General features: G+C 52.7%; 1 protein-coding gene, 1 long non-coding RNA gene and 2 other non-coding genes across 9 annotated transcripts; 1 reads left to right on the top strand and 3 right to left on the bottom strand.

The window, feature by feature from the left end:
• Positions 1 to 6241: 6241 nt before the first annotated feature.
• On the bottom strand, positions 6242 to 6323 carry Trnas-cga (transfer RNA serine (anticodon CGA)). Its single transcript has one exon. It is a non-coding gene; the product is annotated as a tRNA-Ser (tRNA).
• A 384-nt stretch (positions 6324 to 6707) lies between these two features.
• Trnat-agu (transfer RNA threonine (anticodon AGU)) lies at positions 6708 to 6781 on the bottom strand. Its single transcript has one exon. It is a non-coding gene; the product is annotated as a tRNA-Thr (tRNA).
• A 572-nt stretch (positions 6782 to 7353) lies between these two features.
• Per1 (period circadian regulator 1) lies at positions 7354 to 22101 on the bottom strand. Of its 4 annotated transcripts, XM_059270957.1 has the most exons (23): positions 18273 to 18805; positions 16381 to 16785; positions 16160 to 16258; positions 15908 to 16062; positions 15690 to 15811; positions 15397 to 15598; positions 15230 to 15281; positions 14953 to 15095; positions 14497 to 14575; positions 14318 to 14424; positions 14006 to 14159; positions 13803 to 13911; positions 13587 to 13718; positions 13335 to 13440; positions 13082 to 13253; positions 12861 to 12991; positions 12453 to 12632; positions 11662 to 11904; positions 10213 to 10826; positions 9601 to 9787; positions 9223 to 9412; positions 8789 to 8939; positions 7354 to 8212 (listed from the first exon to the last, which is right to left on the bottom strand). In XM_059270957.1, the coding sequence occupies exons 2-23, from the start codon at positions 16653 to 16655 to the stop codon at positions 7907 to 7909; spliced, it is 3909 nt and encodes a 1302-aa protein (XP_059126940.1). In that variant the 5' UTR covers positions 16656 to 16785; positions 18273 to 18805; the 3' UTR covers positions 7354 to 7906. The 4 variants fall into 4 exon arrangements, with proteins under 4 accessions (XP_059126940.1, XP_059126937.1, XP_059126938.1 ...); XM_059270954.1 differs by lacking the exon at positions 18273 to 18805 and adding an exon at positions 21801 to 22101 and having other exon boundaries at positions 13587 to 13911; XM_059270955.1 differs by lacking the exon at positions 18273 to 18805 and adding an exon at positions 19890 to 19969 and having other exon boundaries at positions 13587 to 13911.
• Positions 13072 to 23489, top strand: LOC131917250 (uncharacterized). 3 transcript variants are annotated; one of them, XR_009380644.1, is made up of 4 exons: positions 13072 to 18061; positions 19197 to 19255; positions 19761 to 20212; positions 23184 to 23489. It is a non-coding gene; the product is annotated as an uncharacterized LOC131917250 (long non-coding RNA). The 3 variants fall into 3 exon arrangements; XR_009380643.1 differs by lacking the exon at positions 19761 to 20212; XR_009380642.1 differs by lacking the exons at positions 13072 to 18061; positions 19761 to 20212 and adding an exon at positions 18069 to 18844.
• The last annotated feature ends 336 nt before the right edge of the window (positions 23490 to 23825 follow it).

The raw sequence follows: 23825 nt of genomic DNA, 5'->3' as shown, positions 1-23825 counted from the left end.
AAGTGTAGCAATCAGAGAACACCTATGCCATACCCTCCATCTCCCCACCTCTCAATAGGAAAGGGGTCTTCCCTGCTACTGAGGCTCCTTCCCCATCCCCCACTGGCGTCAACCCACCCTTCTCCAATCCCACCCCAGATCACTGTTATTCCCATTGGCATCAGAAGTACTATAGGCCATTTGATGAGAAACGTGTGAAACGCTCATTTTGAAAAGTAAAAAAATAAACCTATGGGTTTAAGAAAATAAGCTTTCTCGGTAGCCGAGAGTCTGTTCGAGAATTTCAAGTGCATAAGCTGATTCGCCATGATGCTAATGAAATTGAGGAGCCCCCAAACAGAATCTGGGGAAGGCTCCAGCAAGGTGTTCATAGGGTGATAGCATTCTGTAAATTGCACATACACACAAAGAAAAAGAAATACACAAACTAGGAAGGCAGTCTGTAGAGAATATTGTGAGGGTTTGACAGGCGTCAGGGTGCCTTTCTGTTGTTTGGCAGTGTTTTGCTTATTAAGTATTAGTTATGGTTATAATCATCATTGTAACTATTTTTGAGACAGGGTCTTGCTTTTCCTCACCACATTTTACTTCACTAACAGTTTGTCAGATTTTTTCCCCCTCATATTAAGGATTGAACCCAGTTTCACCCTCTATTTGTCAGCTTTTTAAATATGTAAGATGTTGCATTCTTACCTTGTTCTAAATATTACTTATTATGCCTGATTATTTTTCCTTTCGAAAATTATATACACTGGGTGGTGGTGCATGCCTTTAATCCCATCACTCTGGAGGCAGAGTCAGGCAGATCTCTGAGAGTTGGAGGCCAGCCTGGTCTAGAGTGTGAGTTCCAGGACAGCCAGGGCTACAAAGAGAAACCCTGTCTCAAAAAAATGAAAAAACAAAAAAAAAGTGTGTTCTTTTTCAGGCGCTTAAAACCTAAGGTTAACCTCCTGTGAGACAAATGGAATGAACTGAGTAATTTGACTCCAACTCCTTGCTCTGGTGCAGATGTGGCCTGTGCAGATGTCCCTAGCTTACCTTTGTTTGAAGGTGTGAGTCAGGGGTCCCTATGATGATCACACGCCTCTGTTTCAGAGAAAGCCTTTGTCCCTGCATGCCCTAGTTGTGTCCTAACAGTACATGTACAGGCATCTACGTCGCGCTGCACCCTCCCTGTGGTGAGCCACACTAAAGTTCAGGGGAGGGCAGTGCACGGCCACCTTAGGCCTCTAGGGAAGAAAGACTGCTCTTGCTGATGCTGTGCCTAACTTCCGGTCTCCCAGAGTGACACCTTCCCAGGCCTGGGATTCCAGCCTCTTGTCCTTCCCCTTTCTTTCTTCAAAGGGAAAGCGGACTTCTTAGGATGCCCTGGGTCCCGAATAGGGGAGTTCCTAGAAGGCTGTTTCCCTAGGGCTTGAGGCTTGGAAGCCGGAAAACTCAGCTTCCAAGCAGAAGCAGGAACACAGAGGAGAGTTCTAGGCTCCTGAAGCGTGGTCCATCTTCCTGGTCTCTTGTTCTGTGATTCACAGCTAAACAGGAGAATCACAGACTCAGATAAAGTAGAAAAGAGCACTTTTAAATTTCTTTCTTTCCCTTTTTGTTGTTTGTTTCAAGGAAGAGTCTCAACAGGAAAGAACATCATAAACTTTAAAGACCACGGCTGTAAAAGGCGAACCCTGCTTGCCTACCTGCCATTTCTTCAGTCCTCAGCATATTTATCCTTCCTGCTCTCCTCTAGGCCCGACAAAACAGCTCCACACAAAATAGGCAATAAGTTCTGCCCGTACTGGCTTCTGCTCTTGTCGGGGAAACAGTCCGTGTGGGTTACCCAAAATATTATTTGGCAGGCAGTAAGTACACTGGAGGGAAAAAAAAAAAAAAAAAAAAAAAACGAAGAAAGGGCGTAGAGGGTAAGAACTGTAATTCTGCAGTCTCACCCTGGAAGAATGGGGTGCAGGATGGAGTAGTGCCTGTACTCCTAGCATTTGAGAGGCAGGCGAATCAGAAATTCAAGGTCTTCCCCAACTACATAAAAGGTTTGAGGCCAGCCTGGGCTACGTGAGACCATACCTCCAAAAGAAAGAGGGAGAAAAAAGGCTTTGTTCTGTAGTTCCATCTATGTATGTTGGCTAGAAACTTTTGTCTCTTATTTTTATCCAATGAAATATTGAACTATATACTCCATTACAATCATTTATTCAGAGTTGATTGTGGTACACACACCTTCAAACCAGCACTCAGGAGGCAGAGGCAGGCAGTTCTCTGTGACTTTTGGGCCAGCCTAGTCTACAAAGGGAATTCCAGGACAGCCAGAGCTACAATAGAAAGACTCTATCAATCTGATACGGTTGCCCACATCTTTAATCCCAGCACTCAGGAAGCAGAGGTAGATAGATTTCTGTGACTTCAAGGCCAGCCTAATCTACATAGTAAGTTCCAGGACAGCAAGACCCAAGACTCAAAAAGAACAAACAAAATATTTAGTGATAATTAATTTTATTCATTTATTTATTTGAGTCAAGGTCTCATGTAGGCTCTAATGACTTTGAACTTGGTCCTCTTGCCTCTACCCTCCAAGTAGTGAGATTTAAAAACATGCACCTTCACCCAGTTTTATGAGGTGCTGGGGATGGAAACCCATTTCACATGTACTTCATCCCCAGCCCTGAAACCATTAGATCAACCTCAGTTGGCCTAGACTTAGCCAACGGTAGCTCAGCTGAGTACAATGCCTCACTTGCTCTGTCTTCTTCCTAACTATTAGGCTGGCTTTTCTTTGAATGCTTTCTTCCTTTCTGGCCTAACAAAGTGTTCCAAAGCTATCTGATAGCTCCTCAACTCTAGCCACAAATAATCCTTTTATTCAAGAAGAGCCTTGGTTCCTGTTAGCAGAAAATGGCATCTATTGGCTGAGATGTAGGTTTTTGTTCGTTTGTTTTATGTGCTGGTGCCTACTAGCATGTCTTTGCTTCTAGGCTCACCCAAGGGAAAGGATGCTTGGGAGGTAAGGAGTGAGACAGGAAGTCACCGAGGAAACTGCAGCTTCCTTCATCTTGATAACCTGCCTCTGCTGATAGTCAGATGCCCCTCTGTGGTTAGACATCCCTGAAGTTGTAGTTAGGTTCCTACTACATCAGAAACCGAGGCAGCAGAGTCCTCTGCCGCACAGATGCAGTTAAGAAGGGTCTGCATCCTCAAAAGGCTGACGTCCTTAGAATAGCTTATGCCTTGTGGATTTGACACACACCTTTTTGTGAGGCTCATGGAAGAATGGGTTCATCATTATTTGAAGGGAAAAGGGATGACCTTCCCCTATGAATGTGCCACTCACCTCATAAATATTCATTCATTTTCTTTAAAATCCACAGCACAGAACCCATGGGGCTGCTCTCTGCCTTAGGGTAGCCACTCCCATTTTTCTCTGGAGTGTTCTTTGCTAAATAAACTTTGCTCAAGATGTCTGTATCTCTTGACTGTTTCTTTCCGTCAAGAAGAACAAAGCTGAAACATCCCCATAAGAGAAAGAGCTAGAAAATTGTTTATGTGATAATTCATTTCTGTTTCTACATACAGTAAAACCATGAGTTTATATTGACACTACCCATTGGAAGACTCTGAAAGGATGGAAGAATGATGGAATCTGATTCATGGTTTATTTTTTGTTTGTTTGTTTGTTTGTTTTCTGGATCTGGGCATCGGACCCTGGGTCCGTTTTCACACAAAGTGCTACTCTACTGAGCTATAGGCTGCATGGTGTTGGTTAGCTGGTTAGTACTTTGTTGCATTTTGAAACAGACTCTCACTATGTAGCCGGAGCCTGTCTCAAACTGGAAAGCGCCTTGCCTCCACCTCCTGAGAGGGGAAGACTACAGATGTGTGCCACCCTCTAGTCCTTCCCCTTTGATTTATATATTAGAAGTATCACCTTTGCTGGGGAGGGGAAGTGATGGGGAGGGATCGTAGCTCATGCCTGTAATCCCAACACTTTGGAGGCTGAGTTAGAAGGACCATTGTGACTTTCAAGTCCAACCTGGGCTACATAGTAAGTATAGTGAATTTGAGGCTATCCTGAGCTACCTTGTTTCAACCCTCCCTTTCCCCACCCCCACCTCCCACCAAAAGAGTAGACTGGAAGAGAACTGTAGTCACAAGAACAGCAGTTAGTGGATAGGGGCACACCTTAGTCAGAGAGTGCCTCCCCAGCATGCAAGAAGTCCTGGGTTTAATCCCTGGCGTCCCAAGAGACTGGACCCCAGGAGGTAATTTAGGAGACACTGCAATAATCCAGGTGACAGGTGAGAGACAAGCCTGGATTAGGATGAAATAGTCAATGGCACTTAGCTAAGCCTTGCACATTAGAAAAAGAAATTGCAGGCTGATCAATATGGAATGTGGGGGGGGGGGACCCAAGGGTGATCCTAAAGGTTTTAAGTGTAATAATCTAGAGAAATAGAATTTTCATCGACCAAAATGAGAAGACTACAGATGAAGCAGCTTTGAGGGAAAAAAGTATATCCCTACTCCATAGCCAAGTGGAGATGGGGGAAGAGGCCAGTTGTACATAAGTATCTGGGGGAACAGTCCCTGATCTGGAGATGAAAACGTGAAGCAACATGACATATTCCCTGGCTTTTAAAGGCACTAGACTAGAGATGCCTCAGCAGAAATCACAGGTAGAGAAGAGAGGTGTTTGGAAGATGGAGCCTTGTGACGCCTCTGACGCTGAAGATCCAGAAGGGAAGTCTGAACGAGGCAGAAGGACCATGAGAGGCTGTTGGAGGCGGGGAGGCTAGCCAAGAGGCTGGCTCTCTCTAAAGGCAAGCATCAGACTACTGTACATTAAGCAATGTGATGGTTATTTGTAACCTTAGCAAAGGCAGTTATGATGGTGAGGAGGGTATGTACACGGTTGGAGGGCTTCAGAGGAGTGTAAGAAGGTGCAGACAGTGAGATCACGTATTGCCGCACAGAGGAGCAAGGAATGGCATGGTAACTGAAGAGCACCGGGTCCAGACAGTGTTGTACTGTTTTTTGGCCTTTTCTCCAGTTGGCTCACAACAGCGCTATAGTCTGAGTAACCAGGAAAGAATAGAAGCCTGTTTAGCTCCGCAGTCTGGAAGCTAAGAAGCCCGAGAGCATGGTGCCCAGAATATCTAGTGAGAGTTTTCTTGTTGCATCAGAATTTGGTGGAGGGGATCATATGGCGGGACAGAATAAGCAAGCTTGTTGGAGTCGCTTCTTAGAAAGCTGTTATCATTGTGGGGGCTCTCTACTCATATGACATCCTTCAGTTAGAATAATGTCCGTAAGGCCCGACCTCCCATCAAATTACACATCTGGGCATTAAGTCGCCAACACAAGACTTTTCAAGGACACACAGCAGCTATTTTTGCTGTTCTGAATGAAATCACCTCGTCTGAAAGCTGATGGGAGCAATAAGAAAGGGAAATTTTGACGGCATGGAAAACAGCACCGTGGGTCTGAGGGATGAAAAATCTAGATGTGGAGGTTGGGCACAGCTCAGTGTAAGCACTCTGCTGCAGTAATCAGGGAAAGGAGAAGGTGGTGGTAAGGGCGCGCAGTTGTGGATGGCCATGGGAAACTATCTTCCCAGCAAAACAGAAAGTAGAGCCCTACACAAAGAACTACAGACAACTAAGGAAGCTGGGGGTGAGAGAGGTGGCCCACCCCCGGAAAGAGCACACCAACTGGTGGTCCAGTGCCAAACCGTCAGCCCTGAAAACACATACAGGGAGCACTATTCAAACGAAACAGGTTATATTTGAGAATATATATATATGTATATACATACACTTATATGCATGCAATAACAATTAGAAAATAAGGTCATGAATCTGAAGGAGAGCAGGGAGGAATAGATGAGAGGTTTTGAAGGGAGGAAGAGGAAGTGAGAAATGTAATCAAATTACAGTCTCAAAAATAAAAAAAAAAAAGAGTTGAAGGCAAAGTGAATGGGTAATTCGTGGTTCCGGGTGACACAGTCGGAAAGTAGAGGCAACGGCTGAGTAGATTTGGAGTGGAGGTGGGAAGCCGTGGTCTGATGGAGTTTGCAATAGAAACTGAGTCCATGGTGGTTGGTCTTTTGCTTCGCGCGGGGGCGCGAGCGAGCTGATCTCGGGTGGCTAAATCCCAGGGGGAGCTTCTTCAAAGGAAGAAAGAACTGGAAAACGACCTACTCTCCAACAACCGAGGCAGCAATACCTAATACCAAAATTACTGACGCTGTGAGCAGGATTCGAACCTGCGCGGGGAGACCCCATTGGATTTCGAGTCCAACGCCTTAACCACTCGGCCATCACAGCCGCGTGCGGCCTCGGCCTTGCGGAGCTATAGCTGCCTATCAAGGCCCGAGGCCCCAGCCGATTTCGCCGTTTGTGTTTTTTTTCTTCAAAGCAGCTGTGCGCGTGCGCTGCGGCTGGACCGCCAGGTGCAAGCCTTCTCTTGAGCAGCAACGTCTTCCCAGGACTCTCTTCTCGCAGAGCCACAGGGAAACCCCAATAAAACCAGTTCCCACCCCTATTCCAGTCCTTCTAAGCGTTGAGGAGCGAGTCTCGAGGATTAGCGGCTTCTGTGTCTCCAAACACAAGCGCTTAGGAAAGTTGGCTTAAGAAGTAGGTAAGAGGAAGAGATTTCTTCCGGACAGAGGTCAATAATTTGGCAATAATATACCACTTCCTATGCAAACCAGGCACCGCTGGGATTTGAACCCAGGATCTCCTGTTTACTAGACAGGCGCTTTAACCAGCTAAGCCACGGCGCCAACGAGCGTACTGGTTCCTTCAAAGTAGATCAGCTGTTACCGACGGGAAAGGAAGCGTGGGATCTGTAATTTGACCAACGATCTGGACAGGACCTCGGATGATTGACTCAACCCACCCAGGTTCCCCTCCCCTTTCAAGTCTGAGCTAAAGGACTGGTGTCTTAGCGAACTAAACTGACCAGCTGAAGAGCTGTTTCTGATGGGGTGTTGACGTGAAGCTGAGGAATTCAGCTGAACTACCACCGGCGCTTCCCAGCGCTCCCACTTGCTTCTGCCACAGTACCTAAGACTGGAGCTCGCTAAGACCTTAACCATGTTGCCTCTCTGCTTCTCCGGACGACCAAGCTAAGGTATTGATAGAGAGTGTAGTTCTATTAGGTGAAGAGTTTGCCAGACTTAGCAAAGTCCTTTGCTGCCAGCAATGTGGAGGGAAAAGAACAGCTTCATCAACCCACCTACAATCTTGATGGTGGCAGGGCCACACCTCCCCTCACCCAAACTCCCAACTTCATTTCACAAAGTCTTGGGTTTTTGGTTTTTCGTTTTGTATTAAAAAAATAACAGACACAATATCAAAAACACAAATGCCATTGGTAGAGGGTAGAGCTGAGAACACCTGGGTCCCACCTGAGGGGCAGCACCAGGGACTCCATGGTCCACCAACCTCCCCCACCCTGGAGCAGCTAGGGGTTCAAAACCCCTGGGTCCCACATGGACCCCAGGCTCCCCCCTCCCATCTTGGGATGAGGTAGGAGAGTGAGCTGTCTCCCCCAATAAATAAGTGCAGCCCCAACCCTCCGACTGGGACTCAGGCTCAGCTGAGATTTGGAGAGACCACTTCAGCAGCTTGTCAGCCACCTTAACTGGATGAGGACAGGTCTCCTCAGCAGGGTGGGAACGGGCAATCCTCCAAATTGGGCTGAAACTTCCACTCTCTGCTAAGAGGCTTAGAGGCAGCTCCTGCCTGGGTCCTGGGCTGGTAGTGGGGGTCCTGCCCCCTATGTTGGGAGAAGCTGGGGCAGTTTCCTATCGGTTGGTCCAGCCATATCTTGAGTTCTAAGAACCCTAACATGGTTGAAAAGGAAGCCTCTCATAGACTGCTGCAAGTGGCCCCCCCAATGGAGTCTAGCTGGTGCCATTCTCTTCTGCAGGTAAAGCTGGACTGCATGAGTTTCCACCTTGTTCTTCTTCCTCCATGGCAGAGTCCTGAGAGCTTGGGCCCTTAGCCCCAATTTGGGTCCGGGCCTCCTCACCACCACCGTCACACTCCTCACCACCACCACCACCACCACCACCTCCACCACCACCACCACCTCCACCCTCGCCTCCACCCTCTTCCATAGGCTCCAGCCCCAATCCATCCAGTTCTGAGAAGAGCGGGGAATCAGAATGGCCAGGATCTTGAATGCTGCTACCGCAGTCCACACAAGCCTTGGAGGGAAAAGCAGGATATGAGTTAGGCAGGATCCTCACCGGGACTCTGCAAGCTCAGCATCCCAACCTTAACCTAACTATGAGTCCCAAAATATCTCCCAAGAAACCGGTCCACACAGGTGGCTATAGTCTAACAAGGTTGGAAAATCCTCTACTGAGGGGGCTGGAGAGCCCAGCTTCAGATGCCAGTACCCACATGGTGGCTCAACCATCCTTAACCCCAGTTCTACATCACCCTCTTCTGACCTCCATGGGCACGAGGCACACACGTGGTGTATAGACATACATGCAGACAAAACACTCATATACATAAATCCTTAAAAAATGTTTAAGAAAGTGCTCTACTGAGACCCCACTACTATGGGGTGGTATGATGGGCCAGAGAAGTTCTGTAAAAACTCGTGAGGTAATGTGGTTTAACATGACATCATCCAGCAGCAAGTTTATGGGATTAGCATCCTTCAGGATTAATGACCCAAAGACACTGAGATCAGACTTTATTTCTCTATCCCTTGAACTTGAGCTCAGAATCTTCCACCCGAGTCTCTTCCTGGCTTCCCAGACTTTTCTTACCATCACATCAAGGGCCCGAGGCAGCTGGCCCTTCCGGACCCAGGAGTGCACAGCACCCAGTTCCCGTCGCTGGTCCTCTGAGAACCGTGGCTGTTGCTTCTGCATGGCCCGCAGCCTCTCCCTGTCTTGCTTCAGCACAGAGGCTGTGTCCCTGTGTGAGGATGGGAAAGGCTGGGATCCAGGGCCAAGACCCACGGGGCTGGCATCACCTTCAACCACAATTCCTTAACCCACTGTCTTCTGTGCCTTCCTCGAAGGCAAGTAAGATTTCAACACCAGGAAACTACTCTCAACTTGAGAACTACTGACAGGACCCCAAGGGGCTTATGCCACGACGGGCACCTCCCGGTCAGATCCACCCCAGATGGGCAGTGCAGGCAGGCTAGTCTCTGTACCGCTCTGAAAGGGAAGAAGATGAGGCCTCTGAAACTCACCTGGAGGGTACCTGGTAAGTCATCATGACATGCTGGTCAGCATTGGCCATGAGCAGCCAGATGGGATCCTGGAGCACATACTTAATGACCTGGTCCCCAGGCTCAGTCCTGGCCTGAGCAGCGCCAGCCTCAGCCTCTGAAGAGTCAATGCTACCAAAGTACTTGCTTGTGTGGCTGCTTTGACTGCTACCTGTGGAGGAGTGGAGAAGACCAATGGAGCCCGGCTGGCTAACACACCTACCCTGAGAGGCTTCACCAGGCCACCCTCTAAGGCCATGTGTCCAGCCCACTGGCCTTAACCATTAGGCCAAACTGGGGCTTCATTTCCTACCTCCCCCTCTGTCCTACTCTGGGAAGTACTGCAGGGTGAGCACTCACGAGTAATGCTAGCTGAGGTGCTGCCTCCTTCGTGGGATCCTGAACCAGACCCAGAGCCCAAGCCAGAGCCCAGGGAGCCTGAGGCTGCAGAGCCTGTGCCAGAGCGAGAATCTTCTTGTAGCAATAGCTCCAGCAGGTCACTGGAGCCTGAAAGAGCATCCTGATTGGAGGACTCAGTTACCTCCACCTAGAGGGGGGGGGAGTGGAGGGAGACAGGAAGGCAGTGAGGATCCACCATGGTGGCTTCTCTTCAACTGCTTCTCCTGTTGAGGGAACCAAAGGAGGCACACCCGACCCAACAGATCTCTGCTCCTTGCTCCATGTCACAGGGCCAAGCTGAGAGGACAGTTTGAGTGGGGAACATAATACTGGACCCTCTCTATGTGGCAGATACACTCTCAAAACGTACACTGATGGACACTGGGATGTCCTGACACCTGTCAGGAACAACTGTCCCTTCACAGAGGATTTCTGCGTCATTCAGAAATTCCGCTTGGACCTCCCACCCAACTCCCGGAAGCTGAGAACCGGCCCAGGAAGCATCATCCAGGCAGGAGAGGGGCAAGGGCTGAGGGAGGGCACTGGGGGAGGGGAGGGGGAGTTGTTGCTCACCAGCCTGGCCTCTGGCTCAGCAGCCTCCTCACTGGGAGGCAGGGGCCCAGCACTGCTTCCAGGGCCCCCCGCAGCAGCACCCCCCTCAGTGCGGGGGGATTCCTCAAGCTGCAGCAGATTGAGCTGGAGTGGGGAACTGCATCTCGAGTTGAACAGTGGGGAGTCTGGGCGGTGTGGGGGGCTGGGGGCCAGTGGGGGCAGGGATGGGGAAGGTGAGTGGGAAGCAGGGGTAGGTGGCCCCTCAGCAGGGGCCTGGGATACCCCATATGGATAGCTAGGTGGGGTAGGGAAGAGATAGTTAGGGAGCACCAAGGCCACCATTGGGGTCACCAAGGGAGAAGAGAAAGTAGCAGGGGGCACAGATGCGGGGGCAGGGGGAAGAGGCTGGGGACCTCCTCGAGGGGAGAACACTGGGAGTGGGTAGGGCTGGACCACTGCTGGGAAGGGGGTAGTGGCTGGCGGGGGTGGCCAGGGTCCAGAAGAGGGCACAGGTGACGACGGATGGGAAGCATAGCAGGGAGTTTCAGGCTGGGGGGTCTGGTGGTGGCGAGAACGTTTTGCTTTAGATCTGCAGTGGTGTCGGCGACCAGGGGGCATGGGGCCATGGTGGCAGCCTGTGGGGAAAGACCAGGGTTAGCAAGGAGCCTGCCACCTCCACTGCCCTAACACACGGAGAACAGGACAGGCAAAGGACCAAGAAGCTGCTCAGCTTGCACGCAAAAAAAATAACAGAAGATAGAAAGTAGGGGAAGTTTCAGGGAAGAATCACAGGAGCCAGGGGACAGGGGTTTATTGTGAAAGGAGCCAGGGAAGGGCAAGGTTACATGAGGTCAAGCTGGGGGTGCGCAAAACAGAGGCACACTGGCAGAGAAGAGGAGGCTGAGTGGGTCCATGGATGAACAGGCAGGTGACTTCAGTCCATCTGCCCAAATCCCTCAGGCTGTGCCAGCCTGGGTCCTGGTCCCGCCAGTTGAAGCTGTGCTCTGCCTAACTCCCAATGGGATGATGTGGTGGGCAGAAGAGGCCAGGCCTCAGTCCTAGGTCCTGAGGACTTTCCATCTGCCCTACAAGTCCAACCCCATACAAGACTGGCCCAGAGTCTGGGGATCGCCGTCAGTGATGCCACGTCCCACGTGATGCCGCGTCCCACGCGGGTGCCATCTTTGCCCTTGTTCCCAAACTAGGACTCACTCGAGGAGCTTACCTGGAACCGAGCACTTCCACCCGCTTGTCTCAGTGCCAGCCCCCTAAGCCTCCCTCCTGAGCCTGCAGCCTGGAACCCTGGGAGAAGCTATCTGGGGTCTAACTAAACAGGGGTCCGACAGTGAAGACAGCATCAGGCTGGGTCCCAGAGCAGGAACATCTCCCTCGCCACCACATTACCACTCCCAGCATCTGGCCCTAGGCTGGCTATGTAAAAGGAAGCTCAAGGAAGCCCCGGGTGGCTACCTCGCTCGCCAGGGGCTGAGGGGGCCCCAGAAGAGTTGTCAAGTCCACGCAGCCTGCCAAGGTCTCGGAAGCGGCTGAGGAAGGCTTGCTCTTCCTTTTGTGTGTGCAGGGACAGCACAGCCTTGGTCAGACCCACTGGACGATAAGCATCTGGGGCTGGGTCAGGGGCTACTGTGGGGCTTGGGGCCGGACTAGGGGCTGGGCCAGGGGCTAGGCCAGGCAGGTCCTCCATCATGATGATGTCTAAGGAAGGTGAGATGGGAAAAAGGTGATGAGAAACACCTCAGAGGTCAACACAACCACACCTACAACCTCCCCACCCAAGGCCTGAGACCCCAGGTACTCAAGACCACCTCCCTGCCAAGAGCTAGACATGGACTCCTCTTCCCACGCAAAACCGTCCCAGGAGGAAAGAGGAATCCCTGGGGTGTGACATCTCCTAAGGGAAGCCCACTTCCTGCTTTTAGCACGTTTAAGATCTACCCAAGGACCCTGAAGAGTCTTCATATTCCTTGCTTTAGACCCTCCGTGGTCAGCATCTCAGTGTGGGGCCCCCTCCCCTTACACCCCACTTTTACGGTTCAACTGACAGTAGGAACACAGGAAGGGGTGGGGGAGGGGCAAGCAGCAGAGGTTAGTGGGGTGGACAGTGAGGAGCAGTAGAGCCCCAAGCTAAGAAGGTGGCCTCCTTCTCTCCGCTAGGGGAAGGGGGGGAAAGGGAGGCAGGAAAGAGCTCTGTCTGGGGGACCAAGTGGGGCCCAGTCACTACCCCCCTCACTCCACGCCCATACCCGACTCCGGGGGCTTCTTGTCTCCCACATGGACGATGGTGGAGCTGAAGCTACACTGACTGGTGACAGACACCACGCTCTCTGCCTTATTGGCCAGGGCGAGCGGGCTCAGGGTGCCTCCCACCACTGGCTCCTTCCGAGGAGTGGCCCCCTCCCCAGACAGCACTGCTGACGTCGGATCTGTGCGGAGAGATGGCACTGGTTACCACTCCTACCCCTTGGAAGGTCAGGAGAGGGGGTCCCGGGGAGGAGTGGGGAGGGATTGGCTAGAGGAAGGGACCTGGAGATCAGGAGGCAGGAAAGGAGGGCCGGGAATAGCAGGTAGGAGCCCCCAAGGCAGAAGTGTATAGGCCGGGGACTACCAGGGTGGGATGGGCAACAGGAACCAGGCATGCGCTGTGTCTTTACCTTTCTTGGGCCCGACAGGAACTGGGCCTGCCCGCTGCTTGTCGTCATCAGAGGCTGAGGAAGCAGTGCAGGAAGAGGAGGAGGCACATTTACGCTTCGTTGTGCTGGGAATGTTGCAGCTCTCCAAATACCTGGGGAAGGATGAAGCAAAGGGTTTAGGGGTGGGGCCTAGGACAGGCAAGGCAGGCGGGCACAGGGGAGAAGGGAGGGGCAGGCCTCACCTGAGGATGCTGTCCAGGCAGTTGATCTGTTGGTAGGAACAGCCGGGGGCTTCTTTCCTCTCTGGCTCCTCAGGGGCTAATGCTAGTGGGGCTTGGTCAGAAGCAGGGGCCACCTCCAGTTCAGGGTTTGGGGACTGGCAGGGGACGACTTTGGCCTTGAAGGTCCCTGTAGCTGGGACAAGGAAAAGAAAAGGTAAATGGGTTAGGAGTGAGGGTAAGGGGACCTCAGGCCTTCCTCCTCATCCCAGCTCACCAAGGATGCGGGGCCGAGGTGGAGGCTTGGCCCGGGACTCAATGAAGAGTTGCTGTCCCTGATGTTTGACCAGATGCACGTCCTTACAGATCTGCTGGAAAGTCACCTGTGGGAGAGCAGAGCACTGGGTAGCACTGGGGTGGCCAGTGCCAGGGCCCAAGTGTCAGAAGGTCTGGGGCCTAGGCAGGGTAGCATGAGGGACTGGCAGATTCCCAACAGAGAATGGGAAAGGAGACAGAGGAGGTTACTCACTGGAGCAGGAGGCCCAGGCCCCTCGGCATCGCCCCCATTGCTATCACTGGAGGAGCCAGGGCTATGGAGAGGACCGGGCGACATCAGAGGGCCGACTCCACAGAGCCCCGTGGGGCTGGAGCTGTGCACAGGCTGCAGCAGGGAGAAGAACGGGTCGGTCAGAGGTCTACATCCTGCTTCCCGACCACTTCGTCCCTGACCTTCCTCAACTCTCACCTGCAACAGCAGTCGATGGATCTGCTCTGAGAGCTCCTGTATGTCAGCGTCCAGGGACAGAGCCGGGCTGGGGGCTGGGGGAGTGAAGACGTCCTCATTCAGGGGTGCCCTGCAGGATGACGGTAAGGGTGACTACAGTCCCTTCCCTAACCCTATCATACTGCCCCATCCGCAATGCCAGCTCAGAGACAGGGCACACTTACGTGCGGACTTTATGGCGGCCCAACACAAAAGCCACCTTGCGACTCCAGGGGTGTACAAAGCCGGCCCAGCTGGTGTCCATGGTGACATACTCCCCATTCCGAGCACAGAAGCGAATAGGAGAGTGGTCAAAGGGCTGGCCTGCCAGCTGCAGAACTGTGGGAGCAGAAGAAAAAGGTGTTAGTGGGTGTGAGAACTGAATAACGTGGGGAGAGACACAGAGATATCCAAGAGACCAAGGCATTGAGAGTCACCACCACAAAGGCAGCCAAGAAACCCTGGGGACAAGCAAGGAGGGCAAGATGCGAACTCACTCTTCTTGTGAATGGCCAGCATGAGAGGCCGGTCCTCAGGATGCAGAAAGAGGAGCACTGGAGCCCCCAGGAGATCCTGGGGCAGGTAGCCCAGCAGGGGCGCGGCTCTGCAATGACAAGAGGGCATCAGATCACGGCTTGGCCCTGGTTACCCACCTTCCTCCCAGTCTTTACCTTACCTTTCATCTACATCCTGGAAGAGGCAGCTGGGTGTGTGCCGTGTGGTGAAGATCCTCTTGTCAGGAGGGATCCGGGGAGCTGCAGCATAAAACATGAAGGTTTCATCCACAATGGTCTAGCTCCTCAGCCCTCCTCTCTGCCTAGGGTCTGGCTGCCCGGCATGCCTCCTCTCGGCTCAGACCTGGCTTTATGGCCCATGGAGAGTGAGTCATCTGGTGACTCATACCAGAGATGACACTGAGAATCACTGACATATTCTCTTTCTCCTGTCACACCTCAGAGATCTGTCTCATCCTACTCTACCTCCAAGCAGGGCCTTATAAAGACCCCTCTTAAAATATGTCCTAAATCCTAAGGACCCAGCCCATGCCTCCCAGACTCTCATCTTGAACTTCACCCCATCCTAGAGGGAAAAGCTTCCATCATCCCCCAGGCCAGGGCCCTAGCCTATCCACCTTCATAACCAGAGTGGATGCGCTCTGCAATGAGTAGGCAGCATGGCTGTGCAGGGGCCCCATCTGAGACCCGAATCTTGGTCACATATGGGGTCAGGCGGAATGGCTGGTACCGAGGCCCTGGATCCCGGTCAGGACCTCCTCTGGCAAGGGAAAAATGAACATTAGAGGTTTCCAGTGGAAAGCTGCCCACCCCCTTGTCAAAGTCACAGCCCATATAACAGAGGCAGCAGGGGTGAGGAGGGGAGAAAGGCCTGCTCCTACTCCCACTCCCTACCTGATTCGGCAGAAGACGGACTTTTCCTGGGCGAAGTCCTTGAGGCCTGAACCTAGACCAGATGAGAAGACAGTCAGCACAGCACCGTCCCTTCCCGGCCTGAGAAGAACCCAGGAAATGAAAGCTTGGGTCCAGGCTGCCCTCTGCATAGCATAAGGGCACTTTACCTGCAGAGGTCCCAGTGCCCCAGGTGGGCAGTCGAGATGGTGTAGTGGAGCCATAGAAGACACCCACATCCTGGGGAGCTAGCAGCTCTGAGAAGCGGGCACCCCGAAACACATCCCGCTTGCAACGCAGCAGGACGCCTGCCTGCTCCGAAATATAGACAATCCGGCCTGTCAGGAAGGACACAGCCACGGAGAAGGTATCCTAGGATGGGACCAAGGTCAAGAGAAGATTTAGGAGCTGCAGGAATGGGGGTGAGGGTGTGTTAGGACGGAGGACCCACGCTGCAGCTGACCTGGTTCCTCAGAGTGTATTCGGATGTGATATGCTCCAGTTCCTCCAGGGTGTAAGTAGACATGTCCATGGCACAAGGCTCACCCTCCTCCAGACTCCACTGCTGATAATACTCCTGGTTAGCTGTAGGACAAGGGTATTCAAGCCATATTCAGTAAGGAGACTGGTACCTACAACAGTCCATGGCCTGGCCACACCCTGCCGGGAAGCACCACTCACCCTGCACCTGCTTGACACAGGCCAAGGCATACTGCAGTGTGGCCAGGGTTCCAGAGCGGCCCTTGCCCCGACGCTCTGGTGGCAGTCGAAGTTTGAGCTCCCGCAGGGCAGTCATGAGTTCTTTCTGGGTCCTGGCTCGAGCTGACTGTTCACTGCTACAAGGCCCACAAGGAATGAAGGGGTGAAGACATTAGCCCCAGAGTCTAGCCCCAGGCCCCAGGCATCGGGTCCCACGGCCCTCAGGCCACACACCTGCAGCCACTGGTGGATGGGTTGTCCTGCTCTGAGCTTGCACTCAGGAGGCTATAGGCAATGGAACTGCTCGGTGGGGATGGGCTCTGAGAGTTTGTACTAGAAAAGAAGCAAAGAGCCCAAGGTGAGGGTCATGTGATCAACAGCGCCATGGCATCCCCTAGCTCTCCAGACCTCTGCTCCAGACTCTGCAGTATGTGCACACACACACACACACACACCTCTTGCTGCTCTCGGTGGTCTCCAGCAGGGCTGAGTCCTTGCCATTGCCAGAAGAGGAGCTGTGGGAACTCCGCTGAGATGCACCCCTGGACTCGTGGCCATTGGATTCATTGCCACTGGAACCGTTGCTGTTGGCGTCCGTATCATCAGCCAGGCTGCGGCCTGGACGAGGCCGGTGCTGTGGGGCCCCAGGGGATGGGACTCCTCCAGGACAAAAAGGTTCTCCGGGCCTGGGGTCTCCTCCCCCATCAGCCCCTTCTAGGGGGCCGCTCATGTCTGGGCCATGCAGTGGAGAACAGAACAGAGAAGGTGACGAGGCCACCACGGGTGCACGACGGGGCTTCTGAGGCCTGGATAAGGGAGGTAGCCCTGTCCCTGAGGGCTGACTAATTTAATCACAGCACCTAGAAAAAGAAACCAAGAAGGAAGGTTTAGCAAAGCTCAGCCGTTAACCCCACAGCATCTACTGGCCACATTCAGTCCTTCCTCTGCCAGTCCCTCGCTGATGGGATTCAGGCCTGGGGCTTGCAATAGAAAACTAAGTTGTTTCCGTTCCCCCTAAGGATACCACAGGTAGGAAGGCAGCTCTCTTGGGCCTTCTCTTACGCCCCCTGCCAGAGTGGAGTGGGCACAGCCTGAACAATTAACTAGAACTATGGCTGTGGGACAAAGCTTGCAGGTTTTCTATCCCCAAATTCTCATCAGGTCCCGACTTGGTCTGGGACTCTGAGGCCTCTCGGAGCAGGGGGTGAGCAGATCGCCTCCTATATTTAGGCTTCCGGGCTAATTTTATCCGGGGGCGGTGCCACCCCCGCTGCACATGCGCGTCGATGTGCCTGGCCCCACCACGCGCTTCCGCCACAGCTACGGTCGCCAGGGAAACCGACGTCAGCCGCTGAGCTCAGCGGTTGCTGGAGGGACCACAGGAGGGCAGGAACGACCCCTCCCCCAACCCCTATTGCTGTGTAAGTGGAAAACGGACACACTCCCACACTGGCCAAACCACCCCTATACTGGCCAGCAAGGCCCGGGGATCACCCATCTTAACAAATTCCCAGGGCCCAGGGGGCCATGTGAAGAGATGAACTACAGGGACTCCAGAAACAGGTCCTAGCCTCCCCAGGGAGAAATACACGGCCTCTGCTCTCTGTGGAAACGCCCCCATCCTAGTTCTTGATCCATCCTTCTGATCAAGACACTGCTTTTCTTTCTCGGACCCCTGCCCGCTCCCAAACACCAGGACTGCGATTACCACTTGCTATAGAGAAGGACCCAGGCATCTTTCCCAGTCCCCTACTTTCCTAGTTAACCCTACCACAGCATCAATGCCTCAGGTCGGGGACACACAACAACCAACATACAGTTCTTCCTCTACTCCTTGTCTAACCACACCCCCATCCCAAGTATTTTCCGAGCACCGGAGAAAAGGGAAGGCTGCGGCCAACAGCAGGAACTAGCGCTGGAACAGGATGTTCCAGCACGAAGCGGCTGACATCACGACCGGCATGGGGCCAGGAATTGGAGGGAGGAAGGCAGAGACTGCAAAACCCTGGAGGGGTCTTTGTGCCAGGGTAAACCCGAGGACCCCCGAGTGACAAGAAAGGGGTAGAGGCCATGTTCGCTAAAGGTCTGCTGTTGGGCTTAGGATGGCTGCGCCGGAGAAGCAGGGCAGGAGGTAAGGTGAGCGAATAAGAAATGCAGACAACCCGTGAAGGGTTGAATTGAACACCTAGGGCCCCAGGGGCGGGGAAGGGGTGGACAGTGAAAAGAAAGGCGGATTACTGTTTTGCTGTCCAAGCACCAGAGCTCAAAGTGACCCATCACACTGGAAGTAGTGGTAACCAAGCTCCGGGAGAAAGACCAGCCCTAGGATTGCAGCAGAGATCCCTACCTGGCCGTTCGAGCGCCCTCCAGCCGCCTGCCGTTTCAGCCCGCAGCCGAGAAGCTCCGAGAGGCTGGGAGGCGGGTTGCATAATGCCAGGCCCTGCCCCTCATTGGCCTTCTGCCCGAAGAGCCGCAGGCCCCGCCCCCAGTTGGCGAAGGCTCTCTCCCTGGCACCTGATTGGCTACTGGCTCCCACTGAGGTCAGGGCTGTGTCACACACATCCTTGCACGTGGACTTGGGTGCTGGTGCTGGGCTGAAGGGCTTCAGACACGGCTCAGTCAACCAATGGGCTCCGGGTGCCTCACACAGTGAATGATGAAAGAGAAGGGAGGGGGGGGACGCTACCCCTTTTCAGGGAAAACGTCTGGGCCACAGTGGGTGCTCAAGAGAAACCTCCTTCCTGAACTGAGCAGCCTTGCAGAACAAGACACCTGTCCAGGAGCCAGTTGAATGAAATGTCTGATAGCCATGGGAAGCGGGAGAGAGAAAAGCCTAGACCTTATAAAGAAACTGATCCCTTCCTCTGACACTTCAGATCCTGGGAGAAGGGCAACTGAGGGTCCACGTGTCTTTAAGGGGTGAGTGGGGGGTGGGGGGATACAGATAATGGAAAGGGCGGCGAGAGCCAATGGCTACTATGAAAGGAAACAAAAGCAGGTGCTTCGATGGCCAATCAGGGAAAAGGTCTCCAGGCAGCCTACTTGGTGACTAGCTCTGCCTCTCTGCAGAGGATGCAGCCACCCACATTTAGGGCTGCCCCCAAAGTGGGGGCCAGGAAACCAGGACTACAAAGGGGGCAGCAGAGAGGGCAGTTGAGGCCCTAGGCAGAAAAACGTGGGGTGACAAGGGTTTTATATTCCTGCTTCTCAGAAAAAGAAAGGTAAAGTTCGAGCAGCGGCCGTCTCATTTACTGTCCTCTGTCTCTGTCAGGACCTGACACACAGCCGACTGACGGTAAAACGTGATGACTTTGTGTCTATCAAGGATAGGTAAGGGAGAGGGAGCCTCGGGAGGAGAGGACGCAACAAATCACAATTTAAAAAAGAAAAGTAGAGCACTGATTCATAAAAAGAGAACAGGGGCTTGATTTGGGGGGATGACGTGCCAGTCTGGGTTCAGGAGAGCTGTAGTGACAGAACCCCTCTATCCAGAACTGTGCGGAGCAGTTCTTCCCAGGGTTCCCTGGAAACGTAGGTGGCAGGTGAGGAGGCCACCGAGCAGGTGCTGACATAATCAGCTGTAAGTGCACGCCCCTCGCTGTCACGTGGCTACAGCTTTCCTTAACAATAGTGTTTGCCCTGGAGGAGGCGGAGGGGCAGGGATCTGTAGAAAAGCTGGGACACACAAGTGTTATAAAGTAACCCAGAAAAACAGAAGCAGGAAAACAAAAGACAGGGGCGCCTGAATCCCCAGCTTCCTCTTCCTGAAAATGATCCTGCTTTCCTGCCCCCTCGTACTATGTGTGACCCTGTTCACTCCCTTTTTGTTTTCCAGACCCCTTTCTCCCTCCACAGCTCTCGAGGATTTAGGTGTGATTCCTCTGACCCAAAGAGCCATTGCTCGCCCACCTCCGTATCTGCCATTTACACAGACAAAGGGTTTCAGCACTCCAACAGCCCCCACCTGATCCCAAGGCCCAGGTTGTCAGGTCTCACCGTCCCCACAGTAACCAGGCTCTGCTGCCGTCAATGGAGAAGAGGGGGCGGGAGACAGTGGTGACGTCAAAGCGGAGGAAGGAGGCGGGGCGAGGCAGCTGGGGAATGTGGGGCAGGGAGGCTGGAGAGGCAGCGGTTTGGGAGGCAGCCAGCCCCAGAGGGCGGCGGCCAGCGCACTAGGGAACATCGTGTTCTCTTGGCTGGTGGCCCAGGACATGCACTCAGACTTGGCGCCTCCCCCAACCCACCGACAGCCGTCCTGTACAAAAGCCAAGGATTCCTGGAGAGACGGTTAGAAGGAAGGGGTCCCCCTTCCCTGGCCCCATGGTTGGCTCTCCTTTGGGGACTTGGGTTTGTGGGCCCCCAGCTGGTTCTTACAGCTCCTGGCATTGGTTTTTCCCTTTAACCACACAGCTGCTGGCCAGGTACCAAAGAGCCACCGCGGGTAAACTGGAGGCCCAGGCTCAGAGAGGGAACTTGCTCCTTCCCAGAGGCCCCCTTCAGAGGCGGAATTTCTAGTTACTGTTACAGCACAGGATAGATGGGAGGGGGGTCGGGGAGAAACTGGGACAGAACAAGTCGCCTCAGTCTGGAGCCCAGATCTTGGGAGAGGAATACAGGGGAGGGATGATGGAATTTGGGCTGGTGCCTGCAGACCAGAAAAATCAGGAAGAGGGAAAAGAGGAGTCATCAAAACTTGCAGAAAAACAGAAGATGAAGGTTGTTTTGAGCCACAACATTCACAGAAATCCCTAACTCCATCACTACTGTTTTGTTACCTTATAGTTTGTGTTTTAAATGACCCGAGCATTATGCTTAAGTATCCCAAACTGATGATAGATATCACCCTCATTTCATGAGGGACACCTAAGACTTAAGTAGTTACTAAACTTGCGTAATTGTCTGCTTCATAAACATGTTCTCAGCGTCCTAATAATGAAGCTCAAGATTTGGACTCTGATGATGACTGGTTCTGGCTTCTTATGCTCAGGGACCCTGTAAGTGTTACCAAACCTCTACTCTGCATTCCAGCACCGTCAAACCTCTAAACACCCCCCTGGTTCTAAGTTTGGTGCCTAGAACACAAGCTGCATCTCAAGGCTCAGCCTGATCTCAAGGCATCGTTTGTACTCCACACACCACCACAGTTCATTTTTTCTGTGATCAAAAACTCTTGAGATCATCAGAGAAGTCTCCAACCACAATGCTTTCCTAGGATCCTCACTTCTCCCTCTCCCACCTCCACCCAGGCCTGACTGTCTAGACATCAGAGCAGCCTTTTGGTACCTCCTCCCCTCCTGCAGCTCGAGAAGAGTGGGCAAGCCAGTATATAGAAACCCTCAACCCTATCCCTTTCAGAATCCAACAAATTGTTAGCCCATTTCTCTTTACAAGCATGTCCCTGAGACCACAATGCTATCCTTTTCACGTGAAAAAGTAATCCAGAGTCGTGATGAGACAGCCTCCGAGTCACACAAATCAGCACACTAACCTTCCTCAGATCACCATGTCACGTTCCTACCTGCCCTCCCAGGGCCTTTCTCCAGGCTCAGACTCTCTGCCTCTTCCAAGTGCCTTGGGAGCCTACCCAAACCTTAACCAGCTCTCAGGCTTCAGCTCCCTCGGGTGGCTGAGGGCTTCTGAGCACTCTGCGCTAGGCAACAGGGTCCAGGGACCCTAGAGAGGTGAGCGATCTGATGCTGGTAACTCCTATCCATGCTCCCCTAGAGCTGAGTTTGCAGTCCACAACCATCAAGCACTCCTACTGCAGTTCTCACACATTTGCATGATCCCACACCACGCCACTGACACCCCTTTTGGCCGAGCACACCTCCCGGAAAAACCCATTTCGACCGCCCTGGAGTAGGGGGCTACTCACAGTTGCAAGCGCACGCAGAATCCAAATTTCTTCACTACTGGGGACGTTGGGTAGCTACTCCACAGGCTCCTCCAGGCCCTCCCACTGCCCATTCTGTCACGCCTCCCAAGCTTATTGGCTTAGAGGCGCTAACCCATGCCCCGCTCCGCGTGCAGCCGACAAGCCCCTGCAAAGCCACCATTGGCACTTCAGAGCGCAGTCATCTTCCCATTGGACAACGTGACAACCGGTAGTGATAGAGCCACGTGAGGGAGGGGGCGCCCCAGCGCGTTGATTGGACATCTAACCGGAAGCCACACCCCTCGCCCACTCCCAAAGCTTTTATTGGCTGTGGTGACAACCCCGCCCTGCCTAAATCGGTGACGCAAATGCCAGCCCTGCCCTAAAAACTTTCTCATAGGCTGAGGTCTCGGAGCTGTAGGGAACACGTGCAGACCGGCTCACGCGGCAACTTGTTTACCGAGAAGCTGGGGATTTTCCTTGACGACACTTACCCAAGACTGTGCAGTCTGCGCAGGCGTACCAAGCGACTTGTACGCAGGCGTCGATGTGACAGGCTATGGCGTAGTGGGGATACTTAGTAGAGACCCTGCCATGACAAGAGGCTCCTGGTGTCTCTGATTATCCCCAAAGCTTAAGTCTGAGTATTAAAGAGGTCTTTAGATTGCATGACCACGATAGTGAAAATGACAGTCTCCTCCTGTTTTCTGTGCCAGACGCTTCTTGCAGACTCCAAGAAGGCCAGCTCACTACCCATAACCTCACAGAGAGACTGAGATCCAGGGTTACATAATCTGTCAGAATTCCCATGTTAACATGTTGATTAAAGAGCTCTGACACCGTGAAGGTATATCGGTGTCTTAGGGCCTATGGAAACCTTAAACCTAGAAGCAATTTCAAGGATTAAATGTAAAAAGCCTAACATATTTAAACTCTCCATAAAGATAGAAGTTAGAACAGAGTATTGCTAAATACAAGACACCTGGTCACCTTAAAGCCTCTGAAATAATCTCCAATGTAAGGGCCTGAAAAATCTATTTTTAAAAGTACCTCTAATAGTTCTTATTTCTTGGCTAGGTGTGATGGCGCACGCCTTTAATCCTAGCACCAGAGAGGCAGAGGCACTCGGATCATCTCTGTGACTTCGAGGCCAGCCTGGTCTACATAATGAATTCTAGGACAGTCAGAGCTACATAGTGAGACCCTGTCTCAAAAAAAAAAAAAAAAAAAAAAAAAAAGTTTTTTCGACAGGGTCTCACTATGTAGACCAAGCTGGCCTCAAACTCAGAAATCATCCTGCCTCTGCCTCCTGCATGCTTGATTAAAAGCCTGCAGCACACCTGGCCCTCTAGTGGTTCTTAGCCACTCATTCCCTCTCTCTAGGTTCAACTGCCCTGGAGAGGCAAGGATCCCCATCGTCCAGCAAGTGCTACACACACTGGCGGGAACTAGCCACATACTCTGAATACAGCGGGCAACCGGAAGCACCGCCTCTTCCCTCTACGGCTACGTCTCAGTGATGCTCCTGAAGTGTATACATGGTGACAGGGTTTGCGTACAGTGCTTGGAGAGTTCAAGAGAGGGGCTAAAGTGGCAATCACACTGTTGTGAGTGCAAGGGCAGTATGCCATCGACAGCCAGCTTTATGCCAGTGGGCTTTGTCTCATCAAGCTGATCCTTTCAGTCATTCATTAGCCCATCTGGATGTCTGGCACTGTGCTGGAAAGGGGAAGAAACGCTCCCACAGAAGCGGCCCAGGAGTGGACGGCTATGGAAGAGCCTAAGGGGTAGCCAGAAGTGAAAGTTAAGAGATAAAGGAGTTCAATGGCCAGGGAGATGAGAGAGCTGGGAACCCCAGGCTGTAGAGCTCACCTGGCTCTTTCTAATCTCCTGGTGCCCCACATGGCCACTTTGGGAATTACACTTTGTAAGGGCCCAATTGGGTCAGGGCCTCCAGCAGCAGGCCAGCTCCTCCCAATGAATCTTTTCAACCACTCATTATATCTGAAGATCCAATACTCTTAC

This window comes from Peromyscus eremicus, chromosome 8a (assembly GCF_949786415.1).
Source record: "Peromyscus eremicus chromosome 8a, PerEre_H2_v1, whole genome shotgun sequence".
Classification (NCBI taxonomy): Eukaryota; Metazoa; Chordata; class Mammalia; order Rodentia; family Cricetidae; genus Peromyscus; species Peromyscus eremicus.
This window is presented reverse-complemented; position numbering and strand designations above follow the sequence as displayed.